At 40.8% G+C, this 19,651-nt stretch overlaps 1 protein-coding gene across 2 annotated transcripts in view; it reads right to left on the bottom strand.

Annotated features, from left to right (window-relative positions):
- Positions 1–494: 494 nt before the first annotated feature.
- DYRK4 (dual specificity tyrosine phosphorylation regulated kinase 4) overlaps positions 495–19,651 on the bottom strand; it is a 31,440-nt gene continuing 12,283 nt past the window's right edge. For both annotated transcript variants that reach the window (XM_052788744.1, XM_052788745.1), the window contains exons 4-14: positions 16,497–16,632; positions 15,133–15,296; positions 14,613–14,749; positions 13,554–13,694; positions 11,403–11,541; positions 9,002–9,083; positions 7,047–7,219; positions 5,834–5,894; positions 5,142–5,271; positions 1,430–1,584; positions 495–978 (exon numbers count right to left, since the gene is read on the bottom strand). In XM_052788744.1, the coding sequence (XP_052644704.1) occupies positions 743–978; positions 1,430–1,584; positions 5,142–5,271; positions 5,834–5,894; positions 7,047–7,219; positions 9,002–9,083; positions 11,403–11,541; positions 13,554–13,694; positions 14,613–14,749; positions 15,133–15,296; positions 16,497–16,632 (1,554 nt within the window). In that variant the 3' untranslated portion in view covers positions 495–742. The remainder of the gene's footprint in view (positions 979–1,429; positions 1,585–5,141; positions 5,272–5,833; positions 5,895–7,046; positions 7,220–9,001; positions 9,084–11,402; positions 11,542–13,553; positions 13,695–14,612; positions 14,750–15,132; positions 15,297–16,496; positions 16,633–19,651) is intronic.

Here is a 19,651-nt window from a genome sequence, read left to right as displayed (position 1 = left end):
AAATTAATTAAACATATAAATCATAGGGATCATAAAAATCTGGTTTTTTCAGACTATTAAGTTAAACTTCCTGTGGAAGACAATTTTCCTGAATCAAAACAGCTTGCTTTAATCCATCCTTCTTGTTGATATGAATACTGAATGGAGTCCCTGCAGAAGTGGGCCCAGAATACCACTCTTCTCTGTTGCTGCTAAAGAACATAATTTACATTTCTAAATCTGCTAAGAAGGTGTGACAATGGTTTCCTTCTAGTGCTTCACTATAAAGAAGAGGGAGATAGAGAAGGAGGAAAGTGAAGATGCTGGGTTTGATTTCTCTTATTTTTTTATACAGAAATAAATCCAGTAATCCTATCCATGAATTATTCCTGATTTGTGCTGATATAAGTGAAAGGATTCAGATTCTTCAGTCAGTGCATTTGTTCTTTTAGATCCAGGAAAATCTAAAATTCAAAAGTCTATTATAACATCAAGAATAAGTCACTCTCCACCTCTACAGTCTCCATTTTATTGCTGCTGGTTGTGAAGGATCTCTGATCACAAGGATGTAGATGAGGCAAAGGAATGGTTTACATATTCTGTTTTGGTTGCCTGGACTATTTCAGGGTAAAATGAAAATTAAATATACTTACAATGTGCACAGCCCAAGTACAGACAGATAGACCTTATATTCCTGAGTACAAATAATACCTACAAACTATACCAGGTATGTAACTGAATCAATCATCGCTTGTGCTCTGTATTACTTAATTGGTGGGAAAAAAAGAGAATTTTTTGGAAGACCTGTTTCACCACTGTGTTCTGCTTGATCATTTTTTATAGGCTTTTCCATTTGGGTTTCCAAATGTTTCTCTGGAATAACATGTTTCCTTGAGTTCTGCACATCATTTTCTGTTGTGCCTATGGAGGGCACAGTGGGAGTCAGTCTTTCAGCCAGTTCACTTTTCACTTTGTCAGCCGTATCTTTCCAGATATTTTCTGCAATAATAAATAAATAAAATGATAGGGTAAGACTGCAGAATCTTAGCAGCAGATAAACACATGATCACCACAAATTCACAAAATATCAGTTGAAAATTTTGTCTGGGATCTTACAACCACCATTGATGCATTCTTTTGCTCTGAAAGGGAAGTGCACTATGGTGTGGTGTCAGATACCGTAACTATTTTGCTGTCAGTAGGGAAAAGATATTTCTATGTGAATCTTTATTACTGCCAGTCTTCTTGCTGGCAGCTGCTATAAAACACAAGTAATGCGTTTCTAGAGAAGTGAGAAATAGTGGCTCTATCCAGCACATTCCAGTGACCATCCGTTATCTGCACAATGTGTACTATCACCTCACCTTACTTCAGACAGATGATATTAAATATAAAGAAATACCAAACACTGCTATAACTGCACTTAGTTCTCCAGGTAGCACATGCTTACGAATATTCTCTTTTTTCTTTTCTGGTGTAGATAAAAAGCCATCACTCAGCTTCCTTGAAGTCTGTGTTTTCTGTTTTGCTCTGTATATTTTTGGTTCCTGGATCCATGCATGCTTCATTGCTTCATCGGGAGTCATGCGCAGGGCAGGTTCCCACCTTAAATCCATGGTAGACAAATAGTTATTCAACTGTTTCTAGCTGAAAATTAGTTTAAAAGTCAAAAGTTTCAGTATTGTCTTCTGAAAGTCAGGTCATGAGGATATTTTTTGAAACAAAAGAATTTTAATTGAAAGCAAGGAAAAATCTTACGTGATCTTCTCCTTCCTTCAAAACTTTTTATTTACTTCAGCACTGTGTGCTTTGCTGATCAAACCCTCTGCAGCATCAAACCATTATTAATATGCAGTTCACGGTGTTATTTGAATATTTGTTTCAAGGTTTTCACATTCTGACAATGCAAGCTCCAAGAAAAGGAACATAAATGGGACATAGGGTAATTCATTAAAAGATATGTCTTCCCTAATTTAACTGCACCTGAAACTACTGTAGAGACTTTGTGTAACAAAACTCAAGTGAGATCTTATTATGGAAATGAAAGGTGATTTTTTTTTTTTGCAAAATCTCTACATTGACTTTATCCTCTCACAGGTTTCATTCACTCAGTTCTCCCACCTACATACTCACAAGTACCAAGTGCTCTGGCCAAGACCACTTGTGTGTCATGCAAAGGACAAGGGTTGTCAGCTACTGAGTCATCATCACATCTCTGGAGTTCGTCTTGATTGGTGATGACATACTAGTCTTTGGACAGATCTTTTACATCCTTTAGGAGTCACCTGCTGTTTGGGCATGGTGCTTCAGATCAGAACTTTGCTGACTTCAGTCTCCATAAATGTTAGGCAAGGTAGCTATTCATGGTCTGATTTAACTTGTATTTTGGAATATATGTTTGTTTTCCTTTCAGGCTAACAGGAAACTGAAGGGCATATGTGATATTCTGCAACCTTGTTGCCATGCAATTGAGATTTTTCAGCGCTGGTCACCTGTGCTGTGGCCTCACCAGTGTGCAGCTTTCCTGGCTGTGACACAGACAACACACTCCCCAGTTTTACAGGTGGAAGCAGTGCCCTTTTTGTTACCAATACGTACCATTCTTTCCACCCCGTTCTGCTTTTTCTTCCAGTGCTAAAACACACGTACATTTCCATTCGTACTGCATTCATATCAAACCTAGTATTTCTGTTACTAATTTCTATATCAGTTGCAGACTATTTCGTTCTGATTTGTCTAATCTCAGTGCTGTCCAGAGCTGTACAGGAATAATGTAGGAAAACAAGCAGATTCTTGTCATCACAAGAGCAGAGTGAATTATTTTTTTGTCTGATGTTTTCATCCACAAAACAGGTCTCTACAAGTTGAACAAAACTATTTGTGACATCATGGCAAACATATCAGGCGGCTTTGGACAGACACAGATTGGCAAATGAAAAAGACAAAATTCTTTTTGTATCAAAATGAGTTTTCATTTCAAACCTTACTTCATTCCTTTGAAAATTTAACAATCCCAACATAAAACATTTTTTCCTGTGTGACCTGAAATGACTTGTTTACAATTTTTTTGCTTCACTGAAATTATTTTCTAAATGTTCTGATTCAGCCAACGAACCAAAATGGATCAATGGTTCATACAGATTTAGCAAGCAGAGAACATTAAAAGCAACCTTCTTGTGAAACAGAGGGATGATTTTTTTTTTTTTTTATGTAACTACAAGTTAGCATGGATTTCTTTAGGAAAGTACTACTGAACTGTTAGAAAGAAACTTACAGTCAGCTCTAAATAAGACACAAAATATTAGCCTTGCATAAGATACAGGTAACACTGGAAAAAGTAAGGAACCAGCTTCTGCTGCCATACCATGGTACACATTAGGATCCAAGCTCACCCCGACAGCATTATTGCACCTATTGAAGAGTATTAAAGTATTTAAAGCAACCAGACAAAAGTTTGTTCCTGCACGCTCAGTCTTTTAGTTTGATGGATGAATAAAACCTCTTTAGTAACCATCTCCCAAGCAAAAAGACCTATTAGTAAAATGACACCTCGCATCAGCAGGGTCCGTGGAGTCCCACCCTGTAAAATCCTTAGTGACCTGACCGCCTTGGAAAAGACACGTGATCATGTTTGAGCCATGAAATAGTTTGCTTCTCCCACAGTACTTCATTTATTAAAAAGTGCCATTTACTTTGTGATCACAGATGATACGCTGGTGACACTAAATCACGTCTCTCTTCCCCCACACAAACACACAGACACTTTGCCGCTGACGCTCTCACCGTGAGTGTGGTTTGCTATTGGAGCAGGTTGTCCCAAGAGGCTGTGGATCTTCCTCTTTGGAGATACTCAGAACCCGACCAGACAAGGTCCTGAGCAACCTGCTCCAAGTTTGCTCTGCTTTGAGTGGGAGGGTGGGCTAGATGACTTCCAGAGGTCCCTTCCAACCTAAATTATTCTGTGATACTAGGTAAAAAGTTCCTGGCATAGAGGACCTGTGGGATTTCTACCTTGTGTGAAGGCAGTTAACAATTACATGTTATTTGCATTTAGCAGTTTACAAAAATGTGCAAATCAGTTTCCTTTAAGAAAACAGCTGTGGGCCACTTGTCATGATAGCAAAATCCTTGACTGGAGTAAAGTCAACAATTTATCCTAGAAATGACAGGATCTGAGACATATTAGACCCTTCTGGCCTTCTGAGGTCCGGTGATTTATAAAAATCTATTCCAATCAAGAAAAATACTGTCTATCAAATAATTCTTGAAATGTGCAATGTGACTGCTGTCAATGAAAAATAAGTATAACTATGATAAAGAGAAAAAGGGCTTAAATCAGCATGTAATCTACAAGGTAACACTCTGGTAGCTGCGCTAAGTAATTCTCCATGCTAACCACCACAGTCAAGGAGAAGCAAGGAAACAATACCTTTGATTCTGGGGTGGAGACATGGCTGAATGTACTTTGCCTTTTCATCCTCTGCTAAGGGGGAGGCGTATGGTGTATTGGAACTAAAAAGAGTCTAATCTCATCTGAGGGAATGTGCATGCAGAGAGCAAATCTTTGTAAGCAGATATTCAAAGAAGCAGAACTGTTTTCATACATATACGACAGTGTATTGCCTGATTGCCATTTCCAAGGCCTAGCACAGAAAATACACTCAAGACCTTCAAGCCAGCTAAGTCAGCTCCAAATACAACTCCTGCTGGAGGAAATTGGAAGACTTTCTTCCCACCAGAGTGGGAGTTAGATTTAAGTGCAAAACCAAACTTTGATCTCCAGATATGCACTGCCTTGGGACAGTGCATTGCCATTACCTATGTTACCTGAATGAACCTTTATCTGATAAAACAGAAAGGATTTCATACAAAGGCCTCAATGGGTAAAAAACATTTAGAGTTTAGTCTCCATCATCAGAAGAAGATCTGGTTTTAGATATGATGATGTCAGCTTTCTTTTGTTCCTTGGACTAATCCCATATAGTCTTTCTGTGCATTGATTTTTACCTGCAATAAGCTATGAATAATAGTAATAGTTATCCAAGTGCTATTATGTGGAAAAAACAAACAAACCCAACAGATACAAAGATTTTAAAGGCACAAGAGAATGAAAGCAAAGCCAAAACTAGCCTGCTGCATATAAGTCAAAACTATGAACTCACATTAGACATCCTTTCAGAAAGTCCAAGAAACCAGCATCATGGGTTTTCAGCACTGTGCTTAGATCCTTGGAGTCTGGACATCTCTTTTTTCCCTTGCTGTTAGTTATGGATTTAGGAAAACCTTTGGAATCTTAAAAAAAAGAAAGATATGCTCAAAAAATTATGTTAAAAATCCTCACCAAATATTTAAGAGAATTGCAAAACCAGTACCCATATCCATCCCACTAACTCCGGTTTTGCCCTGTTGGACTGATAGTCTGCCAGTGTTGTGGCAAACAAAATTGGTTACATCCTGGCGACTGCATCCTACACTGTGTTTTTTTGTCATCTTGTGTAATTTCCAAAACCACATTATACACAGAAGAATGAACTTAATGTAAATTAGTTCCCAAAGCCCACTGTGTCACTTTTAGCAATAATATTTTTTAAGAAGTGACAGTGGAATGGATTTCCCAATCCCTTCTCTATCACCTTGGCAATGAGAGGCCCATAAGACATGAAGAGCACAGCACCAGGTTCATTTGTAGGCCTCATGTTACCCTTCTGCTTCTCCTCAATACCTCTTCCTGAAAGAAGTTTTGTCAGCTAAGAAGCAGCTAAGGTTCTCTGGCCCTACTCTCTACCAGTGCTATTAACTAGTGGTTAACTAGCAGGAAGGAATCCGGCAAGGACAAACAATCTGAAGCAGTTACCAAAGAATGTTCTCTTCCTTGATGCAGCCTGGATAAAATCAGCTGGTGGAAGACCCAATACCTTCAACATAGAAAATGAATTAATGGAGTTACTCCTCATTTCATAAACATACATAACAACTATCAGGAGATCTGTGGTATTTCACCCTCCATTTGAAAAGAAGTTGAATGTTGCAATTCACTGTGAAATGTCTACAAACCATTTCCTCTTGTGCTATTTATTGTGGAAGGAATTGAGGGATTCCTCAGAGCTGTCTGCACACACAAAATGTGATCTTATAAAGGATGACACGGGGATCTTCACTACCACAGAAGCCTCTAAGAACAAGCATCTCTGTTAATGACAGCTGTTTAGGAGGTCACATGGAGAGATTCTGACTGAAAAATCTTATACAAACTAGCATGGCACTAGAAGGATCAGAACCTGGGCCTGAGTTCAACGTCAGGTTGCAGTTTAGTGATTGGTATGGAGTAAGTAACTAACTTGCTTTCATAGGTCAGTTTTGCACCTACTGTAACATTTGCACTGGGTAGGTGATCCGGGACTGGAGATATCACAGTACACAAAACTCTTTGAAAAACATTTACAAAGATGATAGAGCCAAACCCCTTTGTAGGGGCAGACAATATAAGAAGGGGCAACATCCACAAGTTGTGGCTTGAGAAGTGCAGGGTGACTATTAGGAAAAACTTTTTCACCAGGAGAGTAGAGCAGCACTTGAGCAGGTCACCCAGTGGGTTTGTACTCAAGCCTTTGAGGTTTTCCAGATTTGCTGGACAAAGCCACGGCTGACTCCTCAAATGCTAGAAAAATCTCTCTTTCAGCAAGAGTTTGGACTAAAGAGAACCAATTTGACCAACGCATATTTGATTTCTAAGAGAAGAGGAGCCTGTTATAATTTGGATTGTTTTTCCTTCCCCTTAGACATGCTTCTGTTCTAACTTCTCTGTACAAGTTCTGACCAGTTTAAAATATGTTTCCTTCAGAAGGAAGACAGTGAGTGTACAAAGCAGTGTTTGGGACATAAAACGAAAATAACAGTTTTGCATTAGAACCCATCCTCTCAAAGAGCCCTTTGGCTGTAATAAACCTTCCTCTAAAAAGCCAGCCCATAGCCAATTATATTTCATTATCTCTTGAGATTTCTCTTTGTTGCTGGCAGTGTAGTTTATCAAATAAGTATGCAATTCAAAAGACAATCCCAAAAGTTACCTCCATGATGCAGGCAAGTTGGTCAACTTCATTTTCCCCTGGAAACAGTGGGTAGCCTGTGTAAAGCTCAGCTATGATACAGCCTAAGCTCCACATATCAACAGCCATAGCATAAGGATGACCAAGAATCACTTCAGGCGAGCGATAAAACCGGCTCTGAACATAGGTGTACACTATATCAAAAAAGAAAATTAGACAAGAAACAAAATATCATAATTGGGACAGAAACGTGGATTCCAGATTTCACAGAAAAGTGAAATACATGTTCAGGCATCATATATCTACTCTATCCATTAGCTGACATTGAGGGATTGCTCACAGAGGCTCTGAAAACCTTTTCTAATCCCATCCTAAAATCAATGGGTGATATGCTTTCCACTATTCCATTTGGAAATTATTCTTCAACAAGCTTCCCTGAAAGAAATAATTCTACTAAAGCTGTGATTCAGCTTACTCCATGTTCATTTTTCAATTTGGAGGGCTTCCCCTTGCATCAATCAATAGTTCTTCATTATCACAGGCTTGCACTGTAGGAAATACTGGTTTCACTGACACCTAGGGAAAATCTCCTACTGCCTTCTGATTTCCCCGTTAACGCATTATAGCCCCACAGCAGATGTCAAAAGATCTCATTCCAAGATTGGGACTCAGCATAGTGAGTAGACGAATTCTTTCACCTCTTGTCATTCAGACAACTGAACAAGGTTACAGCATGCAAGCTCTTTTATTTTCTTATTCCTTATCTCTCTGATGGTCACTTTGTTTATATTTCTGCACTTCTTTGCATCCCCACATATTCAACATCTTTCTGGAAGGAAAGCGCCCTGAAAACTAAGTGCTGCACCGTACGTGATCTCACCAAATCTGTCCAGTTGCCATTGGTGGCAATCTGTGCCCTTGTGAATTTAACCAACTGCATAACTGTTGTCTGCTTTTTGTCATTCTTGTCACAAATAAATAGCTGACTTCTTGTTTTCTACTCTCTAATCCTGTACCACTTTAAGGATTGTACCAATTCTTGTTTCAGCTGACAGAGTCTCCTCAGTCATGCTCCATCTTTCTTTTCACTTGTTTTGTGTTTCAATTTGTTACTCTCTGCAAATATTTCAGGCAGCATCTCAGATTACATTCTATTCAAACATGGGCAAACCTAAAGTGGTTATGCACTCCTACAAAACTGGGATGTAAATCTAATGGTCTGAATCCCAAAATGTAGGTTTGGCTCAGCTTAAATAACAATCTTCCGTAGGAAAAATATGAGCCATTTAAGACTAGTTTTGTTTTTCTAAGTTAATAAAATGCAGTGCAGGTTTCTTTCTTGGGTTTTGCTTTTTTGTTGTTGTGTTTGGGTTTTTTAACAGATGATATTTACGTTCCTGATGATGATATCATTCTTGCTTTACAATATGTCTATTAATGTTAAGATTTATTGTTAGGTGGATTTTTATACATTCATTTCTCCTTTACAAATTTTGTTCTTGTTATCTCCTGCATATTCTACTTAAATCCTCAATAGAAAAAAAATAAAACTGACCTTAGACTTTCTAAACTAAAAGCATAGCTCCCATTTACCCTGTTGTATTCATCCAAAAAGTGCCTATTATAATTTAACCATCCCACTGAGAAAGGCTCTCTGGACCAGATAAACCCCTTGTTAAGTGAAGTATTGGGATTATTCTCATAGGCCTACTTCAGCTAACCACTCTTGCAAATGCAATTCTGATTTCAACAGGAGTAGAGGAGCTGATCAGGCTTGGGACAAAGGAAAAGCACGGTAATAGCTTACTTGTCTCCTACCAGTATTTGTTCCACAACCAGTGGCTGAACAGTTCATCAGATTGTAATTAGGGGCATAGGTCACTATATTAGCTCAATCAAAGAAATAGTTTTTCCACATTATTTAAAATTAAGAAAGCTTATTAAGAAAATTACATCAACTTGACTTTTCTGCAAACCTCTTTGGTGTTCATAGCAGCTTGATCCAAAATCAATAACTTTAACTGAACCTTGGCCTTTGTGGTATAATAATATGTTCTCCTAAAGAGAAAAAAAAAATCACAGGGAAAAAAGGGGTTTAACATCACATTAGGTTAGCGAACACTTTGGAAAACAAGCAATGAATAACACATTGGGTTTACAATTATCTGCATAATAAAAGCTTCAAAATACAACTTCCTTGGGAATGCATTTGCTAACATGAGTAGGCATCCGATAATGTGCAATTAACCAAAGCAGAGGGGAGATTTGTAAAGACACCCAGTTTGAAGGTTAGCTAGACAGGGACACCAGTGCCTCACATACAAGCCAAGCCACTGCACTGTGCAGTGTGTGGTGCTGTGAAGGCAGCAGCCAGTGAGAACGCTTGCCGTGTGAGCGGAGCGAGTTCCCCATACTCATTGTGGTTAAGCTAGTAAAAGGCAAACTGCATCTGGTTGCATGCTGTGCTAAATTAACCAGAACCATCCTTTTGTAACCACAGAAAGCCCCTGCCCCACGAACGAGTCGTACTTCACAGTTCTTCCTTCCACTGCTTTCAACTTTCTCCAGACTCTCTGTAAGCATCTCCCTCTCTCCACCTCTCAGCTGTGCGATGCAGAGATCCCAAGGTAGTGATGAACGGAGATGGTAGGGTCCTATGGATTATTAACTGGGTGCAGATGGGCACAGCACTGTGTGCCTACAATTCCAGCTTGAGAAGTGATTCTTAAACAGCTCGCTCAGGCATATTTGCACTGATGAGTAAACATAGCCTATTAGCTCTCTTCTGCAGAGTTGAATTGTATCCTCATTAAAAATCTATCTAAATCAAAGATTTCCTTTGATTTCCTTTCTGATCATACAGTCTTCTCTACTTCTCAGCAGAGAGATGGCTACCTTTATCAACCAGTTTTAAAGTGATTATACATCAAAGCTTTGAAGGACTGAGCAGTTCCCAGGTTGATGCCAAATAATGACAAAGTAGTTTCTTGGGTAATTAGTGGACTCATAAGGAAATATTGTGTGTGACAGGAGGGAGAAGCTGCTGCTGCTGAAAGTCAAGGCAAGGTCTGACTTCCACTACCCACGTGCTCTTGGTTCTGTTATGGAAAGAAGCATCCTCTCTCTGCAGCTAGCTATCCCTTCATGCTCATGATAGGACTCTGTCACTAATACCAAATCTCTCAAAATGCAAGGGAGCGAATTAACTGCAAAACCAGGTGCTGGAGCTAGTGATTACCTAGCATTAAGTCCAGAGAAACTCCATACTCTACCTTATGTTGAGAAATATCATAGGAGGCAGATGGAATAATAGATGCAAGTTTCAGGCAACATAAATTAAATTCATGAAACTGTACAATTGTAGAATGAGAACAAAATTCTCTCTTAGTTAACTCACTAAATGTTCACTAATACGTTACTCTATTTAAATACAGACTGCACTCGTTCATCTTGCCAACCTCATTCCTTGTCAGTGGCTGCCTGGAAACAGATTTCCCATTGGGCTAACTGTTTCTGATTAAGATATTTTGATTATCATCTGGCAAACCTCACTTCTCACTGAAAATTGGTCTGGCAAAGATGTTGGCAAGACAATAGGTACAGACAGTATGTGATCCTTCAGACTTCTGAGTCAAGATACATTACACAAAGTCAGAGCAGAATTTCATCCTTAGCATTTTTACTTGAGAGCTTATTTATTTATTTATTTATTTATTGGTTCATTTGCAGTTTTGAAAAAGAAATCAAGAGAAACATTCACCTGAAATGAAAACAGAATTAAAATACTTCAGAAATCTCAGAAAATTGCAAAAAAAATTGACTGGGGCTTAAGGAGAATGGAAATGTTTCACCTAGCATGAATGATTAGCAGATATAGCAGCAGGAACTGGATCACATATGTTCCTCCAGAAACAGGTGAGCACCCTAAATACTGTACTGTAGAATTGCTTTGTCATTTACTAGGCTACTTAAGTTTATCGTTATGCATATGAAATTAAATAGACTTAACAGGATAACCTGAAACAGACTGCCTTGTGAATATCTCCTTGCATTATAATATCCCCCATATTGAAATACTTAATTTCACAAGTACTTTTTTCTTTCTCTAAGCAAAAAGTCATTACCTGAAATTGATTCATACTTGCATAGGTTTTGGCAACAAGATAATCTCGTATAATACTGCAGTGAATGAACTGAATCAACAGAAAGAATCACTCGACTCTAGTACTAACACAGTCTGAAATAAATGATAGCTTCTGTACAAATACCCCACTGGGTTTTAAGGATTCTTCTGAGAGTTCCTCTCAATCAATAAAAAATAGGATGAAGCTAATGTATTCTGTACAGAATAACAGGTTATGAAATGACTGTACTTACAGGCTTCAGATCACAGTGAATGATTCTTTCCTGGTAGAGCACTTGTAAACATCTGAGCACACACTGAGTGAAGTGTCGAATTAAAGACAAACTGAAACCTTGGAAATTGTTCTTTTTGATCAACTCATACAAATTTATTCTGCGGGGGTTATGGGAGTGGAAGAAGAAGAAGACAGAATGCAAAAAAGAGATTAGGGAACTTACTTTTAAAGGCATGATTAGTTTATAGTGTATTTAGCCTGTCTTCCTACATGAGGGAGGACGCATGCAGAAGAAAATGACTTAGCCGTTTTCCTCCTTGGGAATGCTCTTCTACATGTAATCTGCACAAACATCTCCCCAAGCCTCCAGATCTAAAGAAGTCATAATGTCAGCAGACTTGCTTGCTTGCTAAACTCTGTGCTATGTTACGCAGCTGTGCTGATTTTCACCAAGAACAACTATCATCCAGGAACTGCGAGAAATAAATTTTCTTCAGTCTCCTTTCGCTCTCGTTTGTCTTTGCTTTGGCACCTTGTGTAAATCCTTTTCATCTAAAGAGTCTTTAATCAGCAGTAAATCTTTCTAGATAAACACCCCCACAAATTCAGGTCTCGTTAGGTTTTTATGTCCCTCCTGCCACCATCACCTCTTACCTCCTCCCAGCAGGGCATTACACCATGTTGCTAACTTCTGCCAACCGCGGCTGGCAACACGTGAACGCTGCCCTCAGACCCCCAGGGCCCCGACGGCCCTGCCCGGCAGCCGGGGGTTCCCCCCACCTACCCACGCCCCAGCACCCCGCCTCAGCCCCCCCAGGGCCGTCAGCCCCTGCTCCAGCAACCCCACCGCAGGGCTGGTCTCCGGCTCCCCACAGCCCTGCTAGGGGCCCAGCCCAGCCCAGCCCACCCGCAGGCCCGCCGCCCAGCCCAGCCTTGGCCCATCCATCCCCGCACCCAGGGCCGGGGCTACCCCCAGTGCCCCCCCCGGCTGCCCTGCTCCTGGCTGCCAGGCCCTGCCCTGACGGACTCCAGGGAGCCCCCATAGCTCCCAGTGCCAGAGCCCCGGGGACCCCCCCAGCCTGGTCTGCGCCCTGACAAGTGCCGAGCGCGGTCGTTCTTCGGAGGAGGGAATAGCCACGGAAGGGATGCACGAGCGTGTCCTCAGCGGCGCGACCTCAGGAGGTGTCCTCGGCAGGACCGCGGGCGCCTGCGAGGACACCGACGACGGCAGCTTTCTGCCTTCGCTGCTCGTGCGGCCGCTGCTGTCAGGCACGGCCCGTTCCTTCAGAAGTAAATGAAGTTACCAGGACTTGGTGGGGAAGAGAGTTCACAAATTAAGGGGTTTTCACTGTATTTTAGAAGCAATGCAAATTTCACCAGGCAATGAATTTTATATGACAACCAGTCTTCAACCCTTCTGTAGAGCTGAACACGGTGGCTATCCCGTGAACATTTTCCTATGAGTTTCCATAGAAGCTTTCTGAAAAGACTGGTCTGTGTCTTCTCTGGAGAGGAGTCAACTCTTACCCCTGTGTGTCTGTGAGCGACAGACTCACGTGCAGCAACATGATGAATTTAGGTCTCTTTGAGGTCAAGCCTTCCATATGATGACGAATCTTCAGCAAGGGCTATAACACGTGCAGCAGTAGGGGGCTTTACTTTAAAGGATGGGGAACTGTGGGTAACCTCCATAATTCCAGTTTAATGCCCTGATTACAAGGAGGCTGGTGAATAAAATGATCTGACTTCTATAAAATTTCTCCAAAATTCCTCCTAAGATGTATCCTGCAGCACAGGTTCATAGAAAGCAAGAAGAAGCTATCCTTTTAAATTATTTAATATTATTCATATTTATATACCCTGAAGTTTACCAGTCCTGAATTCATTGTTTTACTCTTTTCCCCATAGGTCTTTCAGGGAAGAAGACTTCAACACAAAGCACAGAAAATAAGGGTGGATCATGTCATTGTCTGTGTGAAGTCTGAACGGGGCCCTTTTCAGTTCACCTTTGGTGATCAAAGGCTCAGTTATGCAGTCTTTATTTAGACAGTATTCCTTTCTTCTAACATTGAGCTGCAAATTCTTCCAAAGAAGGCATAAAAATTAAAGCTTGTAAGGCACAAGATCTACAATGCTCCTTAAGATTTGTGTAAAGGAAAATATACTTTACCCCAGCAGTTCAAAGGAAATACAGAAGTGATTGCGAAAGTAGAAGTATTCCTTCATGTGGATGATATTGTGAGTATCGTCTTTGTCCTTCTTCAGGAGAGCATCAAGGATCTTCACTTCTACCAAAGCCTGGCTGTGAAATCTAAAACATCACATGACATAGGAATAGTAACATTAACACAGTCTAGCGTTTGTAGAAATACAAATGCTATAAATGCCACAATCTTACTGTAAACTCACCATGTGGGACAATGATTAAAAATTTACCATTCACCCCTGTTAGCTACTGTAACTTTGATTCATTATGTTGTTTCCTAGCCTAAATATACTGGCCTTACGTAACACTTAAGAGTATAATTTTGACTTGTCTGAAAAAACGTTTTAATGAAAAAATTTCAAACGAGAATCCAGAGTAAAATCCTAGTGCTCTCAAGGTCCATAGGAGTGCTTCTGTTTACCCAAACAGGGCCGTATTTCACAACTACCACAGTAAGACAGTCAGTTTTGAAGAGCATCTTTACATTTAGTGTTCACTGAGGGGAAAACTAAACAGCTGAAATTCTGTTTCTGGAGTCAACAGCACCGTTCTCATCTGCTTCATTGACTCTGGTTCAAGCTAAACTCAACTGAAAATTTGTAACCAGTCACATAACAAGAAGAGGTTGCTTAGGACCATAGTGTAGAATTTTTCATGTTAAAATGAGAGACTGGAGCCTCCCAGCATATTCCTGTGGTTTTGGAGTCTTGTGGGGGAAGGTAGGCTCTTAGCTCTCAGTCATGCAGGGCTGGTTACCGGGGCTGTGTATTAACGGTGTCGCTGATACAGAGACCTCCTTGTAAGTCTGGAAAAACTGTGCCTGCTTTCATAGACTGTGTCTCCACTGGGTCCAGGCCAATTCTGAGTCCCTGACATCACCTTTCCTCACTCTGTTCCCACTGTGTTTAATGAAAGTCTGATGTACAGGGGCTTTGATTTTGCTTTGTTCACGTTATCCCAGATTGTCACTGCCTATATAACAAAGAGCTGATTGTACTGCTTTAAAGTCAACAGATGTCTTACCTTTTCTTATTTCTTATTATTTTCAGTGCCACTAATTCATTGGTTTTATGATCCAAGCATTTAGCCACCTGCCCAAATGACCCTTTCCCAATGACCTCCAACACTTCATATCGGTATGCAATATGGTCATGTAAAACCTTCGAAAGGAAACAAATAGGTCAGATTCAAATAGTACAACAACGATCAGGCTTTGAAGCAGTTCATGTGTGTGTGAGTTTACTGTCTATGAAAGACGTTGGACTGGTAGCAAGTGAAGTCTACATTAAACAAGGGCGACAGAAAATAACAAGTGCTTGCTTCATTAATCCACCTACCTTGCATCAGTCCTGAATGAGATGCAAAATGGGTCTCCCTTTAGGATTCTCTGTTGAGCTTTAAAGTGATTGGTACTAATGTTTTCACCATGTGAATATTTATCTTCTAGAAACAACATTTATCTCACATAGATCACTTAAGAGTTGGCAGACAGTCACTACAAACTTACTGAGCTGAAAATGAATACCATAATTTTTCCACTTACCTTTAAGTAGGAGCCATGCTCATCATCGTAACAATTATTATTCTGGGTTTCAGGCAAACCTTCAATCTTTTTAGCTTCCAGCCCAAGAAACCATAGCTCTGTATAATTGAAAATTTCTTTTTGCTCATAGACTGTTAACTGGTTTCTAAAATTTTTCAAGGCTTCTAAATCAGAAAACAAGAATATAAAACCAAAAATCAATAAAATGTCAGAAATCTGATGGCAGATTGCTTTTACAATGGAACATTTTACGGTAGACCATGCCACTTCAAGCAGGAGACCGAGTAGCTGGCTGTTAGAGGTCCCTTCCAACCAACATTTCTGTGATTCTACAGTGTTGACATTTTGCACACATTTATGTTTCTTCTTTCTTTCTCTGACTTACAGTGTTATGTTCAACAAAGCATTCATCATCTGTTAGCAAGACTTTTAAGAGAGCTTAGGTAAAAATTATTTCATTCTGAGCAGTTATGTACCTAGATGTTTTTGAAAATCCCATCTGTTGTCTATCTGCTTCAGCAAGCTTCATAGCTTACATAAAAAAAAATTGTATGTTTTTATTGGTTTGATTGTCATGTTTATAAAATGGCAGTAAGCTTTAGTTAACCAAAGCTTTCAAGTACTTGTTTTTCTGATAGAAAATGCCAAGTTTAGATGCATGAGGTTAGGAATTAAATGGGGCCCAAATCTGCTGTTCTCCTAGTTCTGATTCTTCCTGCATAGAAATATTTCAGCTACCCTAACACCTCCACTTATATCATTTAAATCTAGATAAATAATCAGACGGTAGCATTACAAATCAACGTGTTCTCTAGGCACACATGTGGGTGTTTTGTTGAGCGGTGGCAGATCTTCATCCACTAATGCAGGGATGCTAAATCACTTCAAAGCAAAAGGCCACTACTTTTTTTTTTTTCCTAGACTCCTTCTAAAAATAGATTAACTCTGCCAGAAACTTTCTAGATCTGAGAACTCCCAAAATGCAATTTAGCCCACATAGATAAAATGTGACACAGCTACAAGCAAGTGGGAAAAGTGTTTTATCACTGTAATAGAATATTGCTGTCACCTACCTAACCTGTCACAAGTCTTAGACAAATATACATTCTTTTGTATAAGGCATACTTCTCTTATTTATATATTTGCGTTAGTCTGTTCATTCTCCTATTGCGTACGTCCCCAAGTAGGACTTTCAGAAATCACTGAGCCCATCCATATTGCTGTCCTCCAAATTGTTTGTTAAATGTTTCAGTGACCATTTAGCATGGGACCTCTGGTCACCAAGTATCCTGACTGCATACACTCCTTATCTGTGCAGGCAGCCCGTCACTCCAGTCTTTTCAGCATGTTCTGTTATATTCTACCTGAAGCTGTCATAGGCAGTTTGACACTGATGCTGGTGCTTTCCAGTTCTGATGGTTTTGTCTGGGCTCTGCTATCACTTTCAGGAAGACTGTCTGGAAGGTTAAATTGGGAAAAATTGCCTTGAGTTCCATTTTCCTGCCAAGCAAAAAAAAAAAAAAAAAAAAATTTTGTTTCCAGCTATTTTCATGAACATTCAGCTGATCTGCAATTATATAAATATATACAAAAATATATTAAAAAATGCTACATTCCCAAAGACAAAGCTGCAAGATTTTGGATTTCTTGAGTGATCTCTATGTCAGTTTTGTGCTGAGACAGAACAAGCATGCTTGGGGACTAGAATGCCCTACTTACCCAGAGAGTAAATTCTGCCAATAGCACTAGATGCTATTGGACCATGGAAAGATAAATCTCTAAATAAGAAAAGGAAGTTCATCTTCCAGGTTCATACAATACATGGGCTCTCACTTTCTATAAATGCTACAAACTGCCATGGTTTGGTTAAGTTGCAGTAACTCGCATGAGCTAGTACAGAGGGCAGGAAGGATAGTATAATAGGCATTATCTATCTCGGATTTCTATGTGGGCACATCACTGGAGAGTTGTGCTAGAAACCTTGAGATTGCTTGTGCAGCCTGCAGAACTGCAGGGACACCAGCTTGGGTCTGCACACATACACATGTACAACAGAAACATCAAGTTTGCTATGAATGGGGAATGAATAGGCCTATGTGGGTACAGAAGCACTAGAAGGAAGAAATTGCAGAAGAAAGGATATAAAGATGTCACCTATATCAGCAGGTCATCAAGTTCCCAGCACATGTAGATTCTCAGGGCTACCAGAATGGGAAAACAAAGGACAGACCACAGAATCAAGCCATGAAGAGATGATGGAGGGTTGGAGATAAAAAAGCACCAGCTAAGGAGACAGAAGACAATGTGCTCTGGGATAAGGATGTAGAGTGTGGGGGCCCAGGCCATGTTCTCCTCAACCCCTTCACTGAGGGGAAAAGACTCAGCTGGAGATGATGCATCCAATGGATCCATACCTGGCTGAAGCTACAGAGCGAGCTATGGCTTCTACGAATGTAGGATGAGGAACAAGAACTGCTGAGCAGAAACAGGATCCATCTGATGAAGCAGCGCAAAAGTGTTTGCAAAGAGCTTTGCTAACGTAGTGAAGAGGGGTTTTAATTAGGTACAGCAGAGAAGAGTCACCATAACCTGAAGGCCCTGATACTCATGGCGTAATTCAGTCACCTCAGCATCTGTTGAAGTGGCAAAAGCATTCTGGAAGATTTCTGGACTGTGTTCTTAATGCAGGTGATCTGAGATGCGCCGACGGACCTGTTACTCACACACAAGGAACAATTGGTTGAGGATGTGAGGGTCAAGGAGAGGGCAGCTTTGGCTGCAGTGACCATGTGATTGTTGGGTTTAAAATCCTCACAGAAGTGAGACAAGCAGAGTTACAAACCCTGGTCTTCAGGAAAGCACCTTTTGGCTTGTTCAGGGATATTCTCATCATAAACCCACGGAAGACTGCCCTGGAGGGCAAAGGAAATCAGGAGAGCTCATAGAGCTTCAAAGTCAATCTCCTTAAAGCACAAGAATAGTCCATTCTAACATGCAGAAAGTTGAGCAAACATTGCTGAAGTCCAGCATGGATGAAAAGGGAACTTCTGACCAGGCACAAACACAGTAAGGAGCACAAAAAAGATAGAAGCAGGGATGGGTTATTTGGGCAAAAGACACTACCTGAACATGGAGGCATGTTTGGGAAAGCCAAAGCTCAGCTGGAATTGCAGCTAGCAAGGGATGTGAACGTCAGTAAGAAGAGTTTCTATGAGTACATCACCAGCAAAAAGGGAAGGCTAAGGGAAACGTGAACCCACTGCCCAGTGGCGTTTGGGACCTAGTGACCAAGGATTTGGAAAAGACCAAGGTACTCCGTGCTTTTCATTGGTAAGTTTTGCCCTCAGGCTTCCCAAGTCCCTGAGTCTGGAAGTAGCGTTTGTGCAAAGAAGCATCACCTGCAGTAGATGAAGATAGTTAGGGACTGCTTAAGTAGCTGGACATACCTAAGTCTGCAGGACCAGATGGGTGTGGAAGGAGCTGGCCAATGTCATTGCAAGGCAGGTCTCTATCATCTTTGAAAGTCAATGGCAATCAGGAGCAGTTCCTGACCATTTGGAAAAGGCAAACATCACACCTACCTTCAAAAAGGGCAAGAAAAAGGCTTCAGGGAAGTACAGGCTGCTCAGCCTTAGCTCAGTCCCTGGCAGAGCTATGGAACAATTCCTCTTGGAAACCATTTCCAACCAAATGAAAGACAAGAGGTTGATTTGGAACAGCCAGTATGGATTTGCCAACATAAGTTGTGAGCAAATGGTGTCTGAACAACTTGATTGCCTTCTCTGATGAAGTGATTTGCTTGGCCAATGAGAGAAAAGCGGTGGACATCATCGAATACTTTGACTTCAGCAGGGCCTGTGACACTGTCTCCCACTGTATGCTTGAAGCCCAAAGAGTGAGACATGAACTGGATAAATGGATCAGAATGTGAGTGGAAAATCGGCTGGACGGTCAGATTCCAAGGACTGTGATCAGTGGCAACTGGTTACTAGTGACATCCCTCAGGGATCGGTACTAAGGCCAGTACAGTTTAGTGTCTTTATTAATGACACGGACAATGGATGAGTTCACTTTCTCAAATTTGCAGACCACAGCAGGGTTGCTGTCCAAAGGGACTTCAGCAGGCTGGAAAAATGGGCTACGGGTATCTTCTAAAGTTGAATGAAGACAAATGTTAAGTCCTGCACCTGGAACAGTATATACCCATGCAACAGGACAGGTTGGGGGACAACTGAAAGGATGCAGCTTTGCAGGGAAGGGCCTGACAACAACCTGAATGTTACGGATGCATGCAGGTCGGGGGGGGGGGGGGGTGTACTGCCACACTGATATAGCAGTGTGTTCTTACAGTAAACACAACCCGGGTTGTACTAGCAAGAGGAAAGCCAGCAGGGTGGGAGAAGTGATCCCCCCCTCTGTTCAGCATTTGTGAGACCACACTGGGAGTACTGTGTCTAGTCTGGGGTTTCCCAGTACAAGACAGACATTGACCAACTGGAGAGAATTCAGGGGAGAGGTC

This window comes from Harpia harpyja, chromosome 6 (assembly GCF_026419915.1).
Source record: "Harpia harpyja isolate bHarHar1 chromosome 6, bHarHar1 primary haplotype, whole genome shotgun sequence".
Lineage (NCBI taxonomy): Eukaryota > Metazoa > Chordata > Aves > Accipitriformes > Accipitridae > Harpia > Harpia harpyja.
The sequence above is the reverse complement of the archived record's forward strand: the minus strand, read 5'-3'. Positions and strand labels throughout refer to the sequence as shown.